The sequence below is a fragment of the Oncorhynchus tshawytscha genome, linkage group LG26 (genome assembly GCF_018296145.1).
Source record: "Oncorhynchus tshawytscha isolate Ot180627B linkage group LG26, Otsh_v2.0, whole genome shotgun sequence".
Lineage (NCBI taxonomy): Eukaryota > Metazoa > Chordata > Actinopteri > Salmoniformes > Salmonidae > Oncorhynchus > Oncorhynchus tshawytscha.
The window spans coordinates 44,884,948-44,911,383 of NC_056454.1; the positions used below are offsets into that span (position 1 = coordinate 44,884,948).

Below are 26,436 nucleotides of genomic sequence, written 5' to 3' on the forward strand. Positions count from 1 at the left end.
ACAAATGTCGGTACATAGAAATGTCTTACATCGGCTGAAAGCTTCAATTCTTGTTAATGTAACTACACTGTCCAATTTACAGTAGCTATTACTGCGAAAAAAATGCCGTGTTGTTGTTTGAGGAGAGCTCCTAACAACAAAACACTTTTTTCAACGCGATAGGTTTGATAAATTCACCTCTGAAGGTGAAATGTGTACTTAAATCAGAGCAAGATTTCAGAATGTATCATCCAAAGGGTCCCAGAGATAACATGAAGTGTCTTTTTGTTAGATAAAATCATTTTTCATATCCTAAAAAGGTCCATATACCACGCACGATTGATTTTGTATTTCCACTCGTTCAATTTGCAAAGAAAGGAATCTGTGAAAATCTAACCCTAAACGTTGTTTTGAACGAGTCAGATCACATTCGTATTTATTCCTCAGAGATCCTAGAAGGTAACAAGACTTAACTATTTCATTAAGGGTGTAGTATATCCTATAGGACATCATATTTGGTCAGAGAGCGACGCCTTCATGGCACGCAGATGACGCGTGTGGCCATCACTTGAACAACTGTATCTTTGTCAAATAAGCACCAATCGGGGTCAAACAAAGCTGGCTAGATAGCCAATGAGCTGTGCTTTATGGGGCGGCAGGGTAGCCTAGTGGTTAGAGCGTTGGACTAGTAACCGAAAGGTTGCAAGTTCATATCCCCGAGCTGACAAGGTACAAATCTGTCGTTCTGCCCCTGAACAGGCAGTTAACCCACTGTTCCTAGGCCGTCATTGAAAATAAGAATTTGTTCTTAACTGACTTGCCTAGTTAAATAAAGGTAAAATAAAATAAAAATTACGGGAGTATCCGTAAACCATTTATATGTCATAAAATGTACCTTCTAACCTTGTACGACAGCATGCTTTTTCATTTTGGACAAAAATTATGAGGATATTCAGAGTTATGAAGTTATGAAAACTGGTTGTTTTGCAAATTGTGAGCTTATAATATGGCTACTACCACTTGGAAAGATAAATCAAAGTTTAAGTGTACAGATTTGGCGATATTCTTGCAGAAAAATGGAATATGAATGCGAATGTCTTCTTCACAATTTGCCCAAATGTACCTGGGGACTTCACACTAAAAGTCTTGTTGTTCACTCATTTTTCAAGTTATCCATCTGAAACTTTGCACATACACTGCTTCATCTTGTGGACACTATCAAAATTACAACCAGAGTGATGGCTATAACTATGACCTTTCTCTTGCATTTCAAAGATGGTGGTAGAAAAAGACTGTCTGTTTTTTTCTTCTTTATATTTTCTTCTACCAGATCTATTGTGTTATATTCTCCTACATTCAATTCACATTTCCACAAACTTCAAAGTGTTTCCTTTTAAATGGTACCAAGAATATGCATATCCTTGCTTCAGGGCCTGAGCTACAGGCAGTTAGATTTGGGTATGTAATTTAGGCGAAAATTGAAAATACGATGCAATACGATTGAAAATGCAATACGATGCAGTAGGAGTATTACTACTCATCTCCAGTAACAGCATTAGGGCCACTACTGATTGTTGGAATACACTAGCAAAATAGTATAGGCTAATATTTATAATGATTCCACAAAAGACGATGAATATGTTTTATTACCAACTCGTTACAAGTTTACTGTTGTCAACTGACCTTTATTTGGCAAGGTGACCCAAAAAGTTAAGAGTAAGCAAATGTTTAAATTTATGGCTATATATTTAGCTATGAATAATTTACTCCGAATTATGCATTTCCTTCTGCTTTCTGTTTTCCCAAGTTTATTGTAAAATGCTTATGCTGTTGATATTGTTCTTCCACTGTCATCTCATACTTTATTATAATCCACCAAGTTTAATGCCTCTCCATGTGAGATGTCCTCATTAGACCTACTCTCACCGTAGTAAACTACAACCTAAGTTCTTTGAAAATCTCACGAAGACTCCAGTCACCCCGGTCATAGACTATTCTCTCTGCTACCGCACGGCAAGCGGTACCGGAGCGCCAAGTCTAGGTCTAAGAGGATGCTATAAATAGCTTCTTTCCCCCATGCTATAAGACTGCTGAACAATTAATCAAATGGCCACCGGACTATTTACATTGACCCCCCCGCTCCATTTGTTTTTACACTGCTCCTACTCGCTGTTTATTATCTATGCATAGCCACTTTACCCCTAACTACATGTACTAATTACCTCGACTAACCTGTATCCCTGCACATTGACTCGGTACCGGTACCCCTGTATATAGACTCACTATTGGTATTTTATTGTGTTACTTTTTATTAAGAATTTCACGGTAAGGTCTACACTTCTTGTATTCGGCGCATGTGACAAATAAAGTTTGATTTGATTTGAAAACACAACTGCATGAATCTCTGTATTTTGAGCCCAATAGCCCTCTATTTAGAAGACCAGAGTTTACCTTCATGGAAGACAACTGTCACTTTTTTAGTTTTCACACATTTTATAAACCAAACATAATTGCAACTTCAGACAACTCTTTGAGTGTTTTGGATTTCAGCCCAATTTCCAGCAGCAAGTGACATGATTCACCATGCCCACTCCTTTTAAACTGTTCCTCATCGTATCTGGGGCTATTGAATTACAGCCTATAACTCTCAAATGATCGGATAGTTGCACAGAAACTCAATGTCAGAACGTCAGTGTGTTCTTTTTTTCCAGGAAAACAAAATCTTTAGCACATGTGCCGTTCCTGGAAGCAAGCGTGCATCAATAAACAAGTGTATATTTTGATCGGCCTCTGTCAGGGAGAAGAGAGGAGGGCTCCAAGGATGAAGATGGGGGTAGTAAATGGGGTTTGTCCAGCAGCACTTACGTCCATGACTCCAGGCACCCACGTTTCTCTAGGGGCCTCCTGCCACTCTCCATAATGTAATCAGTGTCAGGATGGATGCTGTGTGCAGGTTTCTGCTGGCTGCGAGCTTTACAGGAGACACGGAGTCTGGAGAGGGTCTCTGCTGACTGGCAACACAGGAAACATGAGACATTCCTATTTGGACTCTGATTTAATTTATGTGTTGGTTATCTATACATTCAATCACATTGGAGAAATGTTCAAGCCTGGAGAATTTCTGGAGTTGTTTTGGCAAGGTCAGCCTTCACCGCCCTGGACGCCAAGGTATATTAGGAATATTTTACATATATACTGGCTCTGGGTTTCACCAGCTAGTGTTAGGAGGATGGAATCAGAGACCAACTATTGTACATTATGTGATGAAAAAGACCAGGGAAATGAGTCTGGTTAAACAGCTCACCATTTGTTTGAAGTGAAACGATGTTTACTTTTTATTTTTTTACTGTCACTATTTCTATTAAAAAAAGAAGTGTATCTTTAACTGATTTGATTTATTTGAATGGTGAGAACAGAGTCTAACCAGGCTACAATTATTGTGTCCACATGGTCATATGCACACAATAAGACAATTATTGTGTCCACATGGTCACATGCACACAATAAGACAATTATTGTGTCCACATGGTCACATGCACACAATAAGACAATTATTGTGGATAGTCAGATTAATATAATAGTTTGATTTAAACGCTTAATTGCTTCGGAAGAAGAACGATTTCCCTAAAAATCCTGTTAACATGGACACATCTGAAATCAGGCAACCTGATCACCAATGAAAATAAAGGTTCTACCACAGCGATCATGTTATTTTTGGGAAGCATATTTGATTCTGATTTCAGACATATACGTTTATATGTGAACTACTTCTAAGACGCATACGTTCAGTTGTTCCGAACTCACTTCACTCGCGCTAAAGAGGGAGGCTCTCGGCTGGCGCTAGCTCTAAAGAGGGAGGCTCTCGGCTGGCGGTAGCTCTAAAGAGGGAGGCTCTCGGCCGGCGCTAGCACTAAAGAGGGAGGTTCTCGGCTGGCGGTAGCTCTAAAGAGGGAGGCTCTCGGCCGGCGCTAGCACTAAAGAGGGAGGCTCTCGGCTGGTGCTAGCTCTAAAGAGGGAGGCTCTCGGCTGGTGCTAGCTCTAAAGAGGGAGGCTCTCGGCTGGTGCTAGCTCTAAAGAGGGAGGCTCTCGGCTGGTGCTAGCTCTAAAGAGGGAGGCTCTCGGCTGGCGCTAGCTCTAAAGAGGGAGGCTCTCGGCTGGTGCTAGCTCTAAAGAGGGAGGCTCTCGGCTGGTGCTAGCTCTAAAGAGGGAGGCTCTCGGCTGGTGCTAGCTCGGCGTATGACTGGTGAAAGTAGAATGAATTTCTTCCCGGTACAGGACCTCCTATATATTTATGGGCTTAATCATAGAATTACATACACACTGAGTATACAAAACATTGTGGCGGCAGGGTAGCCTAGTGGTTAGAGCGTTGGACTAGTAACCGGAAGGTTGCAAGTTCAAACCCCCAAGCTGACAAGGTACAAATCTGTCGTTCTGCTGAACAGGCAGTTAACCCACTGTTCCTAGGCCGTCATTGAAAATAAGAATTTGATTTGTTCTTAACTGACTTGCCTAGTAAAATAAAAGGACACCTTCTCTTTTCATGACATAGACTGACCAAGTGAATCCAGGTGAAAGCTATGATCCCTTATTGATGTCACTTGTTAAATCCAAGCCTTGAGACATGGATTGTGTACGTGTGAATGGGCAATACAAAAGATTTAAGTGCCTTTGAACGGGGTATGCCAGGTGCACCAGTTTGTGTCAAGAACTACAACACTGCTAGGTTTTTCACACACAGTTACCCTTGTGTAACAAGAATGGTCCACCACCCAAAGGACATCCAGCCAACTTGACACAACTGCGGGAAGCAGTGGAGTCAACATGGGTTAGCATCCCTGTGGAATGTTTTCATCACCTTATAGTCCATGCCCCGACAAATTGAGGCTGTTCTGAGGGCAAAAGGCGGGGGGGGATGAAACTCAATATTAGAAAGTTACTCATTTTTGAATTACTCAGTGTAGAATCCCTATTAATTTAATAGGATCTCTGGGGCCTCGTCCTAAAGATATGTCATTTCACTTTTTAAATGTATGACCTTTTTATTGTGGAATAAAAACAACCAGTCATGATGATGTTTGCATCTGATTGTCAAATAATAATTTCAAATCACTTCCTTGGCAAAAAATGTCTGTGTTTTCGTGGAACCACATTGCATTTTGGAGCGTAGAATATACCACCTGTTTTCAAGTCCATTCGCAAATGTATCATGTCTCTGACATGATGTAATGATAAATAGTGGCCTACAGTTTTCTTGATGATAAAAACGAAACTAAGAAAACATTTGTAATAGGCTCATGTTTTACCAGTACGGCGTACCACCACCACTATTTTGCCGGAAGCCGTACCTTGCCGGGCCGGATTACTTTCACCCCTGGTGTGCGCTTACTTCCATTTTGACCACAGTAGTGGAGAGGGTAGTAAGTTTTAAGTTCCTCGGCGTACACATCACAGACAAACTGAATTGGTCCACCCACACAGACAGCATTGTGAAGAAGGTGCAGCAGCGCCTCTTCAACCTCAGGAGGCTGAAGAAATTCGGCTTGTCACCAAAAGCACTCACAAACTTTTACAGATGCACAATCGAGAGCATCCTGGCGGGCTGTATCACCACCTGGTACGGCAACTGCTCCGCCCACAACCGTAAGGCTCTCCAGAGGGTAGTGAGGTCTGCACAACGCATCACCGGGGGCAAACTACCTGCCCTCCAGGACACCTACACCACCCGATGTCACAGGAAGGCCATAAAGATCATCAAGGACATCAACCACCCGAGCCACTGCCTGTTCACCCCGCTATCATCCAGAAGGCGAGGTCAGAACAGGTGCATCAAAGCTGGGACCGAGAGACTGAAAAACAGCTTCTATCTCAAGACCATCAGACTGTTAAACAGCCACCACTAACATTGAGTGGCTGCTGCCAACACACTGACTCAACTCCAGCCACTTTAATAATGGGAATTGATGGGAATTGATGTAAAATATATCACTAGCTACTTTAAACAATGCTACTTAATATAATGTTTACATACCCTACATTATTTACCTCATATGTATACGTATATACTGTACTCTATATCATCGACTGCATCCTTATGTAATACATGTATCACTAGCCACTTTAAACTATGCCACTTTGTTTACATACTCATCTCATATCTATATACTGTACTCGATACCATCTACTGCATCTTGCCTATGCCGCTCTGTACCATCACTCATTCATATATCTTTATGTACATATTCTTTATCCCTTTACACTTGTGTGTATAAGGTAGTAGTTTTGGAATTGTTAGCTAGATTACTCGTTGGTTATTACTGCATTGTCGGAACTAGAAGCACAAGCATTTCGCTACACTCGCATTAACATCTGCTAACCATGTGTATGTGACAAATAAAATTTGATTTGATTTGATTTTGACCTTACTCCAATTTAAGTGAAGCAGAGTAAGGTGTTTACATTACTATTGGATAATCTGCCCACTGTCTGTGTAATATCAAATTATTAGTGTGCATGTGAACGTACTCATTGAGTCAGAGGACACTGAACAAGTACGCCTCACCACTGTGCAGCGCTCGCTGTCTCATTTCAATGATATTTACCATGTCTTTAACACCTGTTTGTGGAGTCCCACCCACATAGAGTAAGTGTTCATGTATTTCTTACAGTCTGTGTGGAGTGGGCCCACGATCTTTACTGTAGCTGACAAAGCAGCCTACGCATATCTTGACAACATTGCCTACGTGTCACTTGCACAACAGTGAGAGGACACTGTCGCTATCCTCTGCCAAGCTGTTCCAGGCAGTAGTATCCCGCATCACCCCCAAAATATCTAGACTACTCTGTCAGTGAGCCAGCTGTAACACAAGACCTACAAGAGAGAATAGAGGCCATCATCTCAACTACCCATGTCATCAACATGGCTCCTATTAGTGGGATTTATTAGGATTTTCCTCGGTTCTGGTGGATTATTTATGCATGCGTACCACGTAGCATATTTTTCAGTGACTTGGCTCCAATCCATATCCCAGGACCCTGGGAAACAGTACTGTTGTACTCGGAGAAATTAGGGAAAGAACAGGCCTGCAGATTTCTCTCCCGTTAAGCTCATTAAATGCTAAGGTGGGGGTCTTAATTACTAATCAATGTCCTAGCTCTCCGCTGACCACTAACACCATGGTGCTGCCGTTCTACACAGAATATTAATGTAGTGAGACCGGTACGATCGATTCCATCTGGAGCTGCGGACTCTTAAACAGCCCTATGCCTGTGGTGCAGTGCTTTTAGCTGAACATTTGGATATTTTAGTTTTTCACACATAGAGATGAATAGCGTCCATCCTCACCGCCAGGTCTGTCTGCTCTGTGGTAATTATTTTTGCTCTGACAAAGGACTGTCTGCTCTGTGGTAACCATCTTTGCTCTGACAGATATGTCTGCTCTGTGGTAATTATCTTTGAACTGACAAAGGTCTGTCTGCTCTGTGGTAATTATCTTTGCTCTGACAAAGGTCTGTCTGCTCTGTGGTAACCATCTTTGCTCTGACAGAGCAAACATGAGATAGTGATGTGTTGTCACTTAGAGATGATGTCATCGTGATCATGGCGTCAAGAGTTAGTGTTTATTCCAGTTGTGTTTCTCTTCCACACTAATAGGTCAATGTGATTTGAATTGGGCTTCTTAAAGACTAAGAGGCGTTTGTCTATCATATTACCGGCCTGAGATCATATTGGTTACCATTGCCCATCATGCGGGTGAACACTATGCCTCAACAATTATACCCACTCAAGAAGAAGAGGGGAAATATAAAACTGTTTAATTTTTCTTCAATTTTTTTTTTAACCAGTTGATTTGACAGGGCCCACTCCCACAGCCCTCTCACCCAGCAGCGACACAACAGCAACCGCAGAGGAATAAACCCCAGGCGTGCCTGGTATAAAAGGTCAGGCTGTCATGTTCTCCACAGTAACAGAGGTCCTCCTCTCAGACTCATTCCTGTCCCTCAGACAGCACCCTCCCTATTAGACTGATGGCAGGATCCTCTCCTCTCGGTAATGCCAGCCTCTGATTGACAGGTGGAATTAGGATGCTTTTCTCCAGAGAGCTCTCTCTCTCTCTCTCTGTCTTTTTCTCTGTCCCTGTCTCTCTCTCTCTCTCTATCTCTCTGACTCCCTCTGTCTCTCTCTCTGTACAAAATATATAGAGTACTGCACACACTGCAATTATTTAGGTTGAAAAATAAGCTCAACTGGACACCTTAATGATGCAGTGAATGACATTTGGCTAAAACGAATTGAATGTGTCATTGAACCAATTGCATTTTATGGCAGCGAGGTGTGGGGTCCACTTGCAAAACAAGATTTCACCCAATGGGACAAACACCCCATTGAAACCCTGCATGCAGAGTTCTGTAAGATTCCCTTATATGTCCAGAGGAAAACTACAAACAATGCATGCAGGGCAGAATTAGGCCAATATCCACTAATAAGCACTCAAAATATAGCAATTACATTTAGGAAACATCTAAAATACAGTGACCCCCTCTCATATCATCACCAAGTCCTGCAATGCCAAGAGCTGAGCAAAGAAAAGAGTCCCCTCATCCAGCTGGTCCGGGGGCTGAGTTCACAAACCTGTTCTACAAACACACTGAAGCCTCAGTCCCCTCATCCAGCTGGTCCGGGGGCTGAGTTCACAAACCTGTTCTACTAACACACTGAAGCCTCAGTCCCCTCATCCAGCTGGTCCGGGGCTGAGTTCACAAACCTGTTCTACTAACACACTGAAGCCTCAGTCCCCTCATCCAGCTGGTCCTGGGGCTGAGTTCACAAACCTGTTCTACTAACACACTGAAGCCTCAGTCCCCTCATCCAGCTGGTCCGGGGCTGAGTTCACAAACCTGTTCTACTAACACACTGAAGCCTCAGTCCCCTCATCCAGCTGGTCCGGGGCTGAGTTCACAAACCTGTTCTACTAACACACTGAAGCCTCAGTCCCCTCATCCAGCTGGTCCGGGGCTGAGTTCACAAACCTGTTCTACTAACACACTGAAGCCTCAGTCCCCTCATCCAGCTGGTCCGGGGGCTGAGTTCACAAACCTGTTCTACTAACACACTGAAGCCTCAGTCCCCTCATCCAGCTGGTCCGGGGGCTGAGTTCACAAACCTGTTCTACAAACACACTGAAGCCTCAGGACCAGAACATCTAATCAATCAGAATAAACCAAATTACAACACAGTCAAAAGAAAACTACATTGCTTATAGGGAAGCACAAAGCAAAATGCAGTAGTATCTGGGCCTAAATCGCAGAACCTGAGACAGAGCTGCATTTCCTGACAAAATGTAAAAAATATAAAACCATTAGTGTCATTTCCCCAAATTTGAAACCCTCATTCAAAGACCTCTCTGATGAGAGTATGCTACCCATCCTGTTGGGGGAGGATGCAGAGAGCTGTGGGTTGGCAGTGAACTACATTGCTGCCTGACATAAGATGTTAGGGACAGTGTCTAACAGACCAATCAACCTGCACATGTCCTCTACTGTATACTTATTGTTATTGTTGAATGTATGGCTATTTTTGGCTATTATCATTACTATTGTCCCATTTACAATTTTGATTCTTATAATCTTATTATTGTAAATATCCAAAGTAAGCTTTGGCAATGTGTACATTGTTATGTCATGCCAATAAAGCAAATTGAATTGAGAGACTGATAGAGAGACTGAATTTATTTAACTAGGTAAGTCAGTTAAGAACAAATTCTTATTTTCAATGACAGCCTAGGAACAGTGGGTTAACTGCCTGTTGAGGGGCAGAATGACAGATTTGTACCTTGTCACCTCTGGGATTTGAACTTGCAATCTTCCGGTTACTAGTCCAACACTCTAGAGAGAGAGACTCTGATAAATAGAGACTGAATGATTTAGAGAGAGACTCTGATAGATAGAGAGAGACTGATAGATAGGGACTGAATGATATAGAGAGAGACTGATAGATAGAGAGAGAGAGAGAGACTCTGATAGATAGAGACTGAATGATATAGAGAGAGACTCTGATAGATAGAGACAGAGAGAGAGAGAGAGAGACTCTGATAGATAGAGACTGAATGATATAGAGAGAGACTCTCATTGTTACAACACGGTAGCCAATCATATAACATTGTGTCATGTTTACTGATATATTTCCCCTTGTTTATTTCACTTTTGTTTATTGTTTATTCCATTTGCTTTGGCAATGTAAATGTTTCCCAATTCAATAAAGCCCTTTGAATGAACTTGAATTGTAATTGAGAGATATACTGTGATAGAGAGAGAGACTGGGTTGGAAAGAGAGAGAGACTGGGTTGGAGAGAGAGAGAGACTGGGTTGGAGAGAGAGAGAGAGACTGGGTTGGAGAGAGAGAGAGACTGGGATGGAGAGAGAGAGAGACTGGGATGGAGAGAGAGAGAGAGAGACTGGGATGGAGAGAGAGAGAGAGACTGGGATGGAGAGAGAGAGACTGGGATGGAGAGAGAGAGACTGGGATGGAGAGAGAGACTGGGATGGAGAGAGAGAGACTGGGATGGAGAGAGAGAGACTGGGATGGAGAGAGAGAGAGACTGGGATGGAGAGAGAGAGAGAGACTGGAATGGAGAGAGAGACTGGGATGGAGAGAGAGAGACTGGGATGGAGAGAGAGAGAGACTGGGATGGAGAGAGAGAGAGACTGGGATGGAGAGAGAGAGAGAGACTGGGATGGAGAGAGAGAGAGAGACTGGGATGGAGAGAGAGAGAGACTGGGATGGAGAGAGAGAGAGAGACTGGGATGGAGAGAGAGAGAGACTGGGATGGAGAGAGAGAGACTGGGATGGAGAGAGAGAGAGACTGGGATGGAGAGAGAGAGAGAGACTGGGATGGAGAGAGAGAGAGAGACTGGGATGGAGAGAGAGAGACTGGGATGGAGAGAGAGAGAGACCTGGGATGGAGAGAGAGAGAGACTGGGATGGAGAGAGAGAGAGACTGGGATGGAGAGAGAGAGACTGGGATGGAGAGAGAGAGACTGGGATGGAGAGAGAGAGAGACTGGGATGGAGAGAGAGAGAGACTGGGATGGAGAGAGAGAGAGACTGGGATGGAGAGAGAGAGAGACTGGGATGGAGAGAGAGAGAGAGAGACTGGAATGGAGAGAGAGAGAGAGAGAGACTGGGATGGAGAGAGAGAGAGACTGGGATGGAGAGAGAGAGAGACTGGGATGGAGAGAGAGAGAGACTGGGATGGAGAGAGAGAGAGAGACTGGAATGGAGAGAGAGAGAGACTGGGATGGAGAGAGAGAGAGACTGTGATGGAGAGAGAGAGAGAGACTGGGAAGGAGAGAGAGAGAAAATGGGTTTGAAAGCAAGAGGCTGGGATGGAGAGGGAGAGACTGGGATGGCAAGAGAGAGAAAATAGGTTTGAAAGCAAGAGACTGGGATGGAGAGAGATGCATCAACAGCAACCTTGGTAAAACCCTCTGCATTATCATTAACAGCAGACTCGTACATTTCCTCTGTGAAAACAATATACTGAGCAAATGTCAAATGGGCTTTTTAACAAATTACCGTACAGCAGACCACGTACTGTATTCACCCTGCACACCCTAATTGACAAACAAACAAAGGCAAAGTCTTCTCATGCTTTGTTGATTTAAAAAAGCTTTCGACTCAATTTGGCACGAGGGTCTGCTATACAAATTGATAGAAAGTGGTGTTGTGGGAAAAACATACGACATTATAAAATCCATGTACACAAACAACAACTGTGCGTTTAATATTGGCAAAAACAGGGCCGTGGGATGATGCAGGTATGCCTCACCCTCTTCAATTTATATATCAATGAATTGGCGCGGGCACTAGAACAGTCTGCAGCAACCGGCCTCACCCTACTAGAATCTGAAGGCAAATGTCTACTGTTTACTGATGATCTGGTGTTTCTGTCTCCAACCAAGGAGGGCCTACAGCAGCACCTAAATCTTCTGCAAAGATTCTACCAGAACTGGGCCCTGACAGTAAATCTCAGTAAGACAAAAATAATGGTGTTCCATAAAAGGTCCAGTTGCCAGGACCAGAAATACAAATTCCATCTAGACACCGTTGCCCTAGAGCACACAAAAAACTATACATACCTCGGCCTAAACATCAGCGCCATGTGTAACTTCCACAAGGCTGTGAACAATCTGAGAGACAAGGCAAGAAGGGCCTTGCTGTCAAAAGGAACATAGAATTCGACATACCAATTAGGATCTGGCTAAAAATACTTGAATCGGTTATAGAACTCATTGCCCTTTATGGTTGTGAGGTCTGGGGTCCGCTCACTAACCAAGAATTCACAAATGGGACAAACACCAAATTGAGACTTTAAAGCCCCTTAAACCGAAAATGAAATTGAATTAAATTTGTTGCGGAGGGAGAGCGACGCGGAGGGAGTGCGACGCAGAGGGAGAGCCACGTGGAGGGAGAGCCACGTGGAGGGAGAGCCACGTGGAGGGAGTGCGACGCAGAGGGAGAGCCACGTGGAGGGAGTGCGACGCGGAGGGAGAGCCACGTGGAGGGAGAGCCACGTGGAGGGAGTGCGACGCAGAGGGAGAGCCACGTGGAGGGAGTGCGACGCGGAGGGAGAGCCACGTGGAGGGAGAGCCACGTGGAGGGAGTGCGACGCAGAGGGAGAGCGATGGATAGAGAGAGAGCTAGACAGAGAGAGACTGATAGAGAGAGAGAGACTGATAGAGAGAGAGAGACACTGATAGAGAGAGACTGATAGAGAAAGAGAATGATAGAGAGAGAGAGAGAGAGAGAGAGACTGATAGAGAGAGAGGGAGAGACTGCTAGAGAGAGAGAGACTGCTAGAGAGAGAGAGACTGATAGAGAGACAGAGAGAGAGAGAGAGAGAGAGAGACTGATAGAGAGACTGAGGGAGAGACTGATAGAGAGAGAATCTATCCCTGATAGAGAGAGACTGATAGAGAGAGAGAGAGACTGAGGGAGAGACTGAGGGAGAGACTGATAGAGAGAGACTGAGAGAGAGAGAGACAGAGAGAGAGAGAGAGAGAGACAGAGAGAGAGAGAATGATAGAGACTGATAGAGAGAGAGAGAGACTGAGGGAGAGACTGAGAGCGAGACTGATAGAGAGAGAGAATGATAGAGACTGATAGAACATATAGCGAGCTCTTCTGTGGACTGGCTTTGTTCCTGCAGGATAGCCCCCAGGGTAGAATAGGTGGAGATAAGATGGTGTGTGTGCTATGCTCAGAAATAACTGGCAATGTTATTTTTATTAAGTGATAAAACTCAATGGGGAACTTTTGTGGATACAGTACTCTTGAATGACTTTCTTGTATGAACGAGTGTATCTTTTTTATCTATGGATGAGGTGTGGATTTAGGGGTTTTATCACATGATAGAAACCTGCTCAAAACCTTTTTATATACCCAGCTGTTAGCTAACTCTGATGATAATTTATGGATCTATTCAATTCAAACATTATTTGAAAAGCATGATCCTTTGATCATTTTTGTGGTGTGATCTATTGTTCCATCCTGCTGTGAGTGGACGTCATGAGGTTCACTCAAAGAGATCTGCTTTGTGAAATCTGCATGCTCAAACTCTGATGCTCCATGCTGCCAAATGATGGTCATGTAAGATCAATGTTGGGGGGCTGTATATCTTTAACGTTGAGGCTGTTATAAATGACCTGCCGTATGGTGATTAATGACAGTGTTGTCATAGTCTCCTGTTATCAAGGTATGTTGCCTTAATTATGTAAACGTCCACATTTTGACTGTCAGTTTAAACGCTTGTGACTCTGCGTATTTGCTTGAAGGTATAATCTCTCACGGCAGAAACATCAGAACATTCTGGGTTGCATTTAGGATCGACAATGTCACTCGGTGAATGCTGCAACTCAAGTGTAGTTTCGAAGAGTGGGGATATTTTTATTTATTGTTTCTTTTTGCGCAGAAGGCTTTAGATCACTGGGAATCTCTGTGATTTTGATTTGTCCCGTAGCTTTCATGAATCACAATTACAAGGCTGCTGTGTTGTTTTACAAAGCCCTGTAGTGAGAGTTAGTGCTGGTCATGTCTCGGGGGAAGTGGCTGTAATTAACTATAGCCCCGCAGGGCCTAGCTCTACACTGTGGCCCTGAACAATGTCCCAAAGCAGCTCACTGTCATCGCTATGCACATCTGCTGCTGAAGGGTAGATGGTGGAACCAAAACTTCAAAATAAAGATTGAGACACTTGAGTGTCTCTAAAATAAATCTTAGTTTCCAAAGAGTTGTGAAAAGCATGTTTTTGCCTGTTCTCTCTGTGTATATTCTCTTATACAAATATTTAGATTTTGTTAGAACGGATTTGACGTTCTTCAGAATGCTTTGGCGAAAGACTGGCTGACCTCATAGTGACTCCGAGTGAAGCAGAGATGAAGCTACACTTGTCAAAGTGAGAATGGCTCTGTTTAGCCTGTCCTCTCCCAGCACTGTGCTCTGTGTGAGGAGTAGGTGGCCATATTGAGCTTAATCTGCTGAAAGTAATGAACTCTGTGCCAGTTCTAAGTCTGAACATTTCTGCCTCATTGTTCTCTCGGGGTCACAGCCTTTCATTTTGGGTAGATCTATTAATTACTGCTATGTAATTGAGGCCTTACGTGAGATCTACTCTGAATTTGCAGTTTCTGCCATACCCCTTAATACCAGATTTGGAAAAATATGATCCTATTCATGGATTTGCTGTAATTATACTAAGTTGTCTTTTTCACTAAATGTAAACTGTGTTGTGGTCACCCCATAATGTCTGTGCTCATTATTCCTCCTAATTGTACTGAAATAGAGTTTGGCATTGTATCAAATATTCAGACTATATTTAAAAATGAATCCCACCTCAATTATGTTGATTTATATTTGATTAATAGCCGAGCTGATCTGGAAGGGAGAAGAATTGACTGGACTGATAATTCTTATCCTCAATTCAGTTTCAAAGCTTTTCATTAATCAGAAAGGATGTCACTGGGTGCCATGGACTCTGCTGTTGTATTAATGAAGCCAATTCTAATAAGCACAAGACAAGTAGTTTAACACACAAATCTTTACTTAAATAATTCACTGAAGACAAATCTTTACTTTCTGGAAGTTGTTTAGAAGTTCTAAGGAAGTGCCACTTATTTCTGGAAGTGATAAACAAGTAAATATACTCAATTAAATGATGACATTCTTTCTCATTATTATTTCTTGTGAACATGTCACACTGGTAAAAGGTAAAGGTCTGGGAAGATAATTTGATGTAATTACGTCCCATGGGACACAAACGTGTCACTGAAGTCTAACAGCAGTAACATTAAAGAACTGGTAAAAGCATAAATAACAAAGGATTTGTTTTACAGCGAAAATGTGAATTCAGACATGCCAATAACACTCCATAGTACAAACACCCATCTTTTCTGACATTTCAATCTGTCATGCCTCAGAGAAGTGTAAGCAGTCAACCACCACACTCTTTCAGCATACTGCATTACTATTAGTATAACGAAAGCCCATAATACACTTTTGGACCAAGATAACAACTGTATGCCTCGTTAGTATTTTAGTATTACATTTTTTTTTTTACAAGCATTTCGCTGCACCTGCTATTAACATCTGCAAATCTTTGTACGCAACCAATAAACTTTGATTTGATTTAGTACCGCTCATCTCTTTCCTCTCAGCGGGCTTTAGATGTGTTAAATACTGAGCCATGTTGAGTAGCAACAAACTGCTGGTAAATCTGAAGCAATCTATTTTAAGAGACAAGGGTGTAAATAATCAAGGATGTCTTCAGTTACAGACGGGCAGGTGTGAGACGGCCCCTTGAATTGAATTGATAGTAATGAAAGAGCAATGGTGTCGATTTGATGCACCAAGAACATAGTACATGTAGTATAGTACATATATAGTACATGTAGTATAGTACATACATAGTACATGTAGTATAGTACATATATAGTACATGTAGTATAGTACATATATAGTACATGTAGTATAGTACATACATAGTACATGTAGTATAGTACATATATAGTACATGTAGTATAGTACATATATAGTACATGTAGTATAGTACATACATAGTACATGTAGTATAGTACATATATAGTACATGTAGTATAGTACATATATAGTACATGTAGTATAGTACATATATAGTACATGTAGTATAGTACATATATAGTACATGTAGTATAGTACATACATAGTACATGTAGTATAGTACATACATAGTACATGTAGTATAGTACATACATAGTACATGTAGTATAGTACATACATAGTACATGTAGTATAGTACATACATAGTACATGTAGTATAGTACATACATAGTACATGTAGTATAGTACATATATAGTACATGTAGTATAGTACATACATAGTACATGTAGTATAGTACATACATAGTACATGTAGTATAGTACATACATAGTACATGTAGTATAGTACATACATAGTACATGTAGTATAGTACATACATAGTACATGTAGTATAGTACATACATAGTACATGTAGTATAGTACATACATAGTACATGTAAATCAAATCAAATCAAATCAAATGTATTTATATAGCCCTTCGTACATCAGCTGATATCTCAAAGTGCTGTACAGAAACCCAGCCTAAAACCCCAAACAGCAAGCAATGCAGGTGTAGAAGCACGTAGTTGGATGAAGGGTGCATATGGAGTTGCAGTAGCTAGATATCTTCAGGTTGGGTCATTAATGACGGAAGACAGAAATAGAGAGCAACACAAGACAACTTGCATTGAATGAAGAGACAAGCACATCCTCCAGCAAGAGATACTGAAACAGATACGATTCAGCATTACAGGATTTCAGATCAGATTTCCCATAGAACTTTTCTCTCTGGTGTTTAGAGTCTCGCTAATGTGTTGCTCCTAATGTAATTTAATTTCACTAGCTTTGCAGAGCGCTAATGAACACTTAGAGCCATTACAGTTTGAACAAGGCCCTTTTGATTCTGGCCTGATAAGTGAGAGGAGAGCATCTCTGGGCTCCTGGCTGAACAGCATGTGACCCAGCATGAACTGCACCAAAGACTGCCCAGGGTATAACTTCCTATATCATACACTGTTATATTTAAGAATATAAGAAAATCTTGATATTTTGTCTGCTATGATTAGTCTTAAACTGTTGCACCCTGTCTCCTAATTTGGAGAGAGTGGCATGAACTCTATTCAAATTGAATCTGGTTCCTTGAGAGGCAAGGCTATCATCATCCATAGCAGATGGTGGGAAGACCTAATCACCTCATTCCTGTTACTCACCACCCATAGAGGCCATTCGGTAAACAATAAGCTGTGTGTAGGAAGTGAATAATAAGTGAGTGGGTCAAGCATTCCCTCTGTTCTTTATAGCGTCACTTGAATTTTTTGTTGTTGTAATATGTAATGTGTAATGTGTAATATGTAATATGTAATATGTACTCCATGCGTTGTCATTCCCATTAACGGGCGTTGGACAGTTTTTGGAGCACGGCAGGTGTCATTTAAACATATATAACGATTCACCTTCACCGCAAACATCCTTATTGGTTTCTACCTTCACCACAAACACAGTCCTTATTGGTTTCTACCTTCACCACAAACACAGTCCTCTTGGGTTTCTACCTTCATCACAAACACAGTTCTTATTGGTTTCTACCTTCACCACAAACACAGTCCTCATGGGTTTCTACCTTCACCACAAACACAGTTCTTATTGGTTTCTACCTTCACCACAGACACAGTTCTTATTGGTTTCTACCTTCACCACAAACACAGTTCTTATTGGTTTCTACCTTCACCACAAACACAGTCCTCTTGGGTTTCTACCTTCACCACAAACACAGTCCTCTTGGGTTTCTACCTTCACCACAAACACAGTCCTCTTGGGTTTCTACCTTCACCACAAACACAGTTCTTATTGGTTTCTCCCTTCACCACAAACACAGTCCTCTTGGGTTTCTACCTTCACCACAAACACAGTCCTCTTGGATTTCTACCTTCACCACAAACACAGTCCTTATTGGTTTCTACCTTCACCACAAACACAGTTCTTATTGGTTTCTACCTTCACCACAAACACAGTTCTTATTGGTTTCTACCTTCACCACAAACACAGTCCTCTTGGGTTTCTACCTTCACCACAAACACAGTTCTTATTGGTTTCTACCTTCACCACAAACACAGTTCTTATTGGTTTCTCCCTTCACCACAAACACAGTCCTCTTGGGTTTCTACCTTCACCACAAACACAGTCCTCTTGGATTTCTACCTTCACCACAAACACAGTCCTTATTGGTTTCTACCTTCACCACAAACACAGTTCTCATTGGTTTCTACCTTCACCACAAACACAGTTCTTATTGGTTTCTACCTTCACCACAAACACAGTCCTCTTGGGTTTCTACCTTCACCACAAACACAGTTCTTATTGGTTTCTACCTTCACCACAAACACAGTCCTCTTGGGTTTCTACCTTCACCACAAACACAGTCCTTATTGGTTTCTACCTTCACCACAAACACAGTCCCTATTGGTTTCTAACTTCACCACAAACATGGTCCTTATGTCTTTCTTAATTTTTCACAAAGTTGTTCTGGCATTCTGGTTGTTCTGGCATTCTAGTTGTTCTGGTTGTTATGTTTTTCTAGTTGTTCTGGCATTCTAGTGGTTTTGGTATACTAGTTGTTCTGGTATTTGGGTTGTTCTGGTATTCTAGTTGTTCTGGTATTCTAGTTGTTCTGGTTGTTCTGGTATTCTGGTTATGTTATTCTAGTTGTTCTGGCATTCTAGTTGTTCTGGTTGTTCTGGTATTCTAGTTGTTCAGGTATTATAGTTGTTCTGGTTGTTCTGGTATTCTAGTTGTTCTGGCATTCTAGTTGTTCTGGCATTCTAGTTGTTCTGGTTGTTCTGGTATTCTGGTTGTTCTGGTATTCTAGTTGTTCTGGTATTCAGGTTGTTCTGGTATTCTGTTTTTTCTGAATATTCTAGTTGTTCTGGTATTCTGGTTGTTCTGGTTGTTCTGGTTCTGGTATTCTAGTTATTCTGGTTGTTCTGGTATTCTAGTTGTTCTGGTTGTTCTGGTATTCTGGTTGTTCTGGTATTCTAGTTCTGGCATTCTAGTTGTTCTGGCATTCTAGTTGTTCTGGCATTAAAGTTGTTCTGGTTGTTCTGGTAGTATAGTTGTTCAGGTATTCTGGTTGTTCTGGTATTCTAGTTGTTCAGGTATTCAGGTTGTTCTGGTATTCTAATTGTTCTGGGATTCTAGTTGTTCAGGTATTTGGGTTGTTCTGGTATTCTAGTTGTTCTGGTATTCTGGTTGTTCTGATATTCTGGTTGTTCTGGTATTCTGGTTGTTCTGGTATTTGGGTTGTTCTGGTATTCTAGTTGTCCTGGTTGTTCTGAATATTCTAGTTGTTCAAGTATTCTGGTTGTTCTGGTATTCTAGTTGTTCAGGCATTCTGGTTGTTCTGGTATTCTAGTCGTTCTGGTAATCTGGTTGTTCAGATATTCTTGTTGTTCAGGTATTCTAGTCGTTCTGTTATTCTGGTTGTTCAGGTATTCTGGTTGTTCAGGTATTCTGGTTGTTCTGGTGTTCTGGTTGTTCTGGTATTCTAGTTGTTATGGTTGTTCTGGTATTCAGGTTGTTCTGGTATTCAGGTTGTTCTGGTATTCTAGTTGTTCGGGTTGTTCTGGTATTCTGGTTGTTTTGAATATTCTAGTTGTTCAGGTATTCTGGTTGTTCTGGTATTTCAGTTGTTCTGATATTCTTGATATCCACAGCAAATGCTATTCATTCCCAAAACCAAGCTATCTGGGAAAATACATTGTGTCTTTTCACCACTAAAGAAATAGTTACAAGTAACTATAGCAATTTGCATGCAACAATCTTTTCATTTATCACATATCAATGGCTGTATTGAATGTATGAATATACAAACCTCTACTGCAAAGTCACACTGCCAACTCCACTGCATTTCTACAAATCAACGTGAGCAATACAGATTCTTATTGCTGAAGCAGTTTGTACAGTAGCAAGTCCAAGTATGCTTGAATAGGGCCAGCCTATAGAGAGTGACTGGCAGTATAGGATTACTAATCATTAACACTTCTGAAGTCTAGAGGAGAATATGAAGATGGGTAGTATTGGTGTGAATAAACACTCAGTGTTAACCTGAAAACGTCTGTCTGTTCTCCGTTTAATTTTAGCAACAGTGTAATGTAAAAACCTCATGGAAGTATGCCAGTCTTAGACCCAGACACCCTTCATCTATGAAAGACAAACTGATGTACAGTGTCTTTACATTTTAAAGAATACAAATGTTAACTCAAGTCAATAGGTATCTCATTATAATAGCATGCCTATCTTAACAGCATCATAGTGCTCGTATTTGAAGACAGATGTAGGCCTACATAGGCTATAATGAACAATATTTTAATTGTCTCCTATTCCTCTTGACCCAGAGTTCTTCCTGGAGTTGTTGGAGAACACGGAGAAGTCTTTGAACGAGATGTTCGTGCGGACCTACGGAAAGCCGTACATGCAGAACTCGGAGGTGTTCCAGAACCTGTTTGCCGAGCTGAAACGCTACTACACGGGAGGCAACGTCAACCTGGAGGAGATGCTCAACGACTTCTGGTCGCGGCTGCTGGAGCGCATGTTCACGTTGCTCAACTCCCAGTACGTCATCACTGAGGACTATCTGGAGTGCATCAGTAAGTACACGGACCAGCTCAAGCCCTTTGGAGACGTACCCAAGAAGCTCAAGGCTCAGGTTACCAGGGCTTTCATCGTGGCACGCACTTTCGTCCAGGGCCTCTCGGTCGGTAGAGAGGTGGCCAGCAGGGTGTCCAAGGTAAGCCCTCGTCTCTGCCATTCATAAGCAAATTGGGTTGAGTGATATTAGTTTGGGCTAATTTGCTGCTATTGTGCAGCAGGGGATGATGGTGATTTTAATAAGGAATATATACCACTTGCCCAATGGGAATTTCCCCCTGAAACCTTTCACCCAATTTGATCATGTAAAATTAATGTCATAGATTTATATCAACACTTTCCCCAGAATTGAACAATTGACAGATTTTGTTGGATCCATCATTATCACATATCAATATTATATGTCAAAATCTCATAGATCATAAAATGGAGTATTTTGTTGGTGTTTGGGGCTGGATGGATTGTTCTGGTGGAGAGAGAAGTACAACATAATATAACAGTGTATCCAACGCATTCTTAAAAAAGCTGAAGGTCTCTGTTTTGCTTTTTGGGTTTTCTTTTCTCCCAGGAGATCCCCCACAGGCTGGTATTTCGATCATACACTCTTCTGACTGACTTACCACTGCCTTCCCACCACTACCATCTCTTTGTATGGGCCTATGGGCTGTTGGATTAAGGCTCGGGGCTGCCTTTTCAAGGATTCTATAATGACCTCTGGTGGGGCCTCCCATTGTTCAGGAGGAATTCTCAAGCATGGGAAGACTATCTGGCTCCAAGCTATGGGAATATATATATATATTTTTTGCTATGGATGTTTGTATCTCTATCACCCAATATTTTTAAAGTCTGTATACCGTCCCCATTAATCTTGCTGTGAGTATTCTGTTTGATGTAATGTTAATGCTGCTAGCTGCTTTTGTTGTATATCATTGCCTTGGGAGTGTGTACTTTCGATCGTATGCAAAGGAACATTTAAAGGCATAGCAAGAGATGTATGCTTGACATTGGCTCCACTCAACAACAGCTGTTTTCTAGATGTCTTGTTTTCAGTTAATATCAGTGGTGGAAGAATTACCCAATTGTCATACTTGAGTAAAAGTAGAGATACCTTAATAGAAAATGACTCAAGTAAAAGTGAAAGTCACCCAGTAAAATACTACTTAAGTAAAAGTATTTGGTTTTAAATATACTTAAGTATCAAAAGTAGAAAAATGTAAGACGGGACCATTTTCTTCTTTTTAAAATGTATGGATAGCCCAGGGGCACACTCCAACACTCAGACATTACTTACAAAGGATGCATTTGTGTTTAGTGAGTCTGCCAGAACAGAGGCAGTAGGGATGACCACGTGTTCTCTTGATAAATGAGTGAATTTCACAATTTTCCTGCCCCGCTAAGCATTCAAAGTGTAACAACCGCTAAGCATTCAAAGTGTAACAAGTACTTTTGGTTGTCAGGGAAAATTGTATGGAGTAAAAAGTACAATATTTTCTATAGAAATTTAGTAAAGTAAAAGTTGTCATAAAAATATGAATAGTAAAGTACAGATACGTCAAAAAATGACTTAAGTCGTACTTTAAAGTATTTTTACTTAAGTACTCTACACCACTGGTTGATATCAACATTAGAACACTGGCTAGACTTGTAGATCAAGTTTGCTTCCATAGCCTCGTGGTCACAAGCAATTTATCTGAATTGTTTGTGTTTGTTTCCGTTATTGGTGTTAATAGTAATGTGTGTACACTGTTCTGCGTTGTCAGAGGAGAAGCCTGGACATCAAGGCTAGTAAACAGTTAATATACTGTTTGGAAATGGAGTCCTTTTGCAACAGTTGCTGGCCAATGAGTTTATGTTCACCATAATTCACGATGGGGTGTGTATCATGCAGATTGTAGCGCAGCTATGAGTGGTCAAAGGCACAAGGAAACCCAAGGCAATAGGCTGCAAGAGGAGAATCACATGTATAACCCCCGAACATAGAACAAACTCAACCTTTCCACTGCTGGTCATTCATTACCGGCAAGCATGGTGAACTCCAGCCAGGGCTGCCTGATGAAACCCTCTTCATGAGGATGAGTTGTTACTGTCTGTGGTAGTGACACACGTCCTGGATTCCCTGGCAGCCGCCGTGTCCCCACCTCAACTCTGACATTACCCAGGGACCTGTGACACGGGTCATGTGGCGGGGCCACGGCCCTTTGATCCAAGGGGCCTCAACTCATCTGGAGAGATTGGGTGTAAGCATAATGGAATAGGACACCCCAGAGGAGGGGTGGGACATGTGACATCTATGCCTAGTGCTGCTAAGGGGCTTTATTGAGTTCCAGGAGCTGCTGCACTACCTCACATCACAGCAGTTTACAGTTTATGACTAAGACACTACTACACTGCTTATCTATATCCCAGGTCAGGTCAGTTTATCCATGGTCAATCAGAGCTTATCCATGGTCAATCAGAGTTTATCCATGGTCAATCAGAGTTTATCCATGGTCAATCAGAGTTTATCCATGGTCAATCAGATCTTATCCATGGTCAATCAGAGCTTATCCATGGTCAATCAGAGCTTATCCATGGTCAATCAGATCTTATTCATGGTCAATCAGAGCTTATCCATGGTCAATCAGATCTTATCCATGGTCAATCAGAGCTTATCCATGGTCAATCAGAGCTTATCCATGGTCAATCAGAGTTTATCCATGGTCAGTCAGAGTTTTATCCATGGTCAATCAGATCTTATCCATGGTCAATCAGAGCTTATCCATGGTCAGTCAGAGTTGTATCCATGGTCAATCAGATCTTATCCATGGTCAATCAGATCTTATCCATGGTCAATCAGATCTTATCCATGGTCAATCAGATCTTATCCGTGGTCAAGCAGATCTTATCTGTGGTCAGTCAGATCTTATCCGTGGTCAGTCAGATCTTATCCATGGTCCATCAGAGTTTGGCATTCAGTTACACTTATTACTGCATAAATACCAGCATGGACTAATGTTTTCCCATTTTCTAAACCTCTGAAATGAAAAGATATGCCCAGGGATATATCAAGGCTCCAACATTGTCATTATGGGCACACAGCGTATTTCTATTCTTCAGTTTTGCAAAGCGGTGATGTGGCTATTGATTGATTCTAATAATAGGACTCTCTTTTGATGAGCTCGAATCATTAGAATAATACATGCTCTGCAAACGCTGTAATGCACTCAAAGAAGCCAGCAGTCCAGGGAGATAGGGGGAGAGTCATGCAGACATTATGGCAACTTACTGAGTGCTGGTCTGCTCCAAAGCCATTTGTGGAGGAAGAAAGCATTTGTCAGGTGTCAGTTCTGCAAATTGAAAAAGGAGGAAGCAACGCTATACCATATCTTACTGTACGGAAATGCACATTAAGGATTCTGTCAGTAGAGTATTTTAAAATAAAGTGCATCTCAGATTCAAATGAATGAAATTGGAATCTGAAAAAGACCAAATGTTTTAGTGTCAATGTGAAATGTATGAATTGTGTTTACAGTTTCTATGCAACTGCAGAACAAAGCAATCAGAAAACAATTATTGAAGGCACATATAGTGACGACAGATACCAGAGATTATAGTGACGACAGGTACCAGAGATTATAGTGATGACGGGTACCAGAGATTATAGTGACGACAGGTACCAGAGATTATAGTGACGACAGGTACCAGAGATTATAGTGACGACAGGTACCAGAGATTATAGTGACGACAGGTACCAGAGATTATAGTGACGACAGGTACCAGAGATTATATTGACGACAGGTACCAGAGATTATAGTGATGACAGGTACCAGAGATTATAGTGATGACAGGTACCAGAGATTATAGTGACGACAGGTACCAGAGATTATAGTGACGACAGGTACCAGAGATTATAGTGACGACAGGTACCAGAGATTATAGTGATGACAGGTACCAGAGATTATAGTGACGACAGGTACCAGAGATTATAGTGACGACAGGTACCAGAGATTATAGTGACGACAGGTACCAGAGATTATAGTGACGACAGGTACCAGAGATTATAGTGACGACAGGTACCAGAGATTATAGTGACGACAGGTACCAGAGATTATAGTGACGACAGGTACCAGAGATTATAGTGACGACAGGTACCAGAGATTATAGTGATGACAGGTACCAGAGATTATAGTGACGACAGGTACCAGAGATTATAGTGACGACAGGTACCAGAGATTATAGTGACGACAGGTACCAGAGATTATAGTGACGACAGGTACCAGAGATTATAGTGACGACAGGTACCAGAGATTATAGTGACGACAGGTACCAGAGATTATAGTGACGACAGGTACCAGAGATTATAGTGACGACAGGTACCAGAGATTATAGTGACGACAGGTACCAGATATTATAGTGACGACAGGTACCAGAGATTATAGTGACGACAGGTACCAGAGATTATAGTGACGACAGGTACCAGAGATTATAGTGACGACAGGTACCAGAGATTATATTGACGACAGGTACCAGAGATTATAGTGACGACAGGTACCAGAGATTATAGTGACGACAGATACCAGAGATTATAGTGACGACAGGTACCAGAGATTATAGTGATGACAGGAACCAGAGATTATAGTGACGACAGGAACCAGAGATTATAGTGATGACAGGAACCAGAGATTATAGTGACGACAGGTACCAGAGATTATAGTGACGACAGGAACCAGAGATTATAGTGACGACAGATACCAGAGATTATAGTGACGACAGGTACCAGAGATTATAGTGACGACAGGTACCAGAGATTATAGTGACGACAGGTACCAGATATTATAGTGACGACAGGTACCAGAGATTATATTGACGACAGGTACCAGAGATTATAGTGACGACAGGTACCAGAGATTATAGTGACGACAGATACCAGAGATTATAGTGACGACAGGTACCAGAGATTATAGTGACGACAGGAACCAGAGATTATATTGACGACAGGAACCAGAGATTATAGTGACGACAGGAACCAGAGATTATAGTGACGACAGGTACCAGAGATTATAGTGACGACAGGAACCAGAGATTATAGTGACGACAGGTACCAGAGATTATAGTGACGACAGGTACCAGAGATTATAGTGACGACAGGAACCAGAGATTATAGTGACGACAGGAACCAGAGATTATAGTGACGACAGGTACCAGAGATTATAGTGACGACAGGAACCAGAGATTATAGTGACGACAGGTACCAGAGATTATAGTGACGACAGGAACCAGAGATTATAGTGACGACAGGTACCAGAGATTATAGTGACGACAGGTACCAGAGATTATAGTGACGACAGGAACCAGAGATTACCCCCTTGATATTTTAAACTCGCTACTCGCAACATGTGAATGTGTGGGGGTGTCAGTGGGAACATGACATTGTGTGAGTGATCAACATCAGGCTGTGTGTTAAATCAAGCCAATGACGAAGGACGCTAGCAGTAGATGTTTGAGGCGTATCAGTCCGTCACGGTAGTGTATTATTTGATCTACTAGCCTGACTCTGTGGAGGCGGCTGATGATGCCTCCACCTCCTCTTCTCCTCAGCAATCCTCACTGGTGGGTTGGGAGAAGCAGGGGTCCAATCATATCAAACATGAAGACAGCTCAGAAGCCACTCAAAACACTGACTTCCAGCCGAGCTGCGGCTCTTCTCTCACCTCATGCGTGCA

The 26,436-nt window shown here is 41.9% G+C and overlaps 1 protein-coding gene across 1 annotated transcript in view; it reads left to right on the forward strand.

The window, feature by feature from the left end:
* LOC112234365 (glypican-6) overlaps positions 1 to 26,436 on the forward strand; it is a 166,356-nt gene that overhangs the window by 46,317 nt on the left and 93,603 nt on the right. The window contains exon 3 of the mRNA XM_042306732.1: positions 20,482 to 20,873. Coding sequence (XP_042162666.1) covers positions 20,482 to 20,873 — 392 coding nt within the window. The remainder of the gene's footprint in view (positions 1 to 20,481; positions 20,874 to 26,436) is intronic.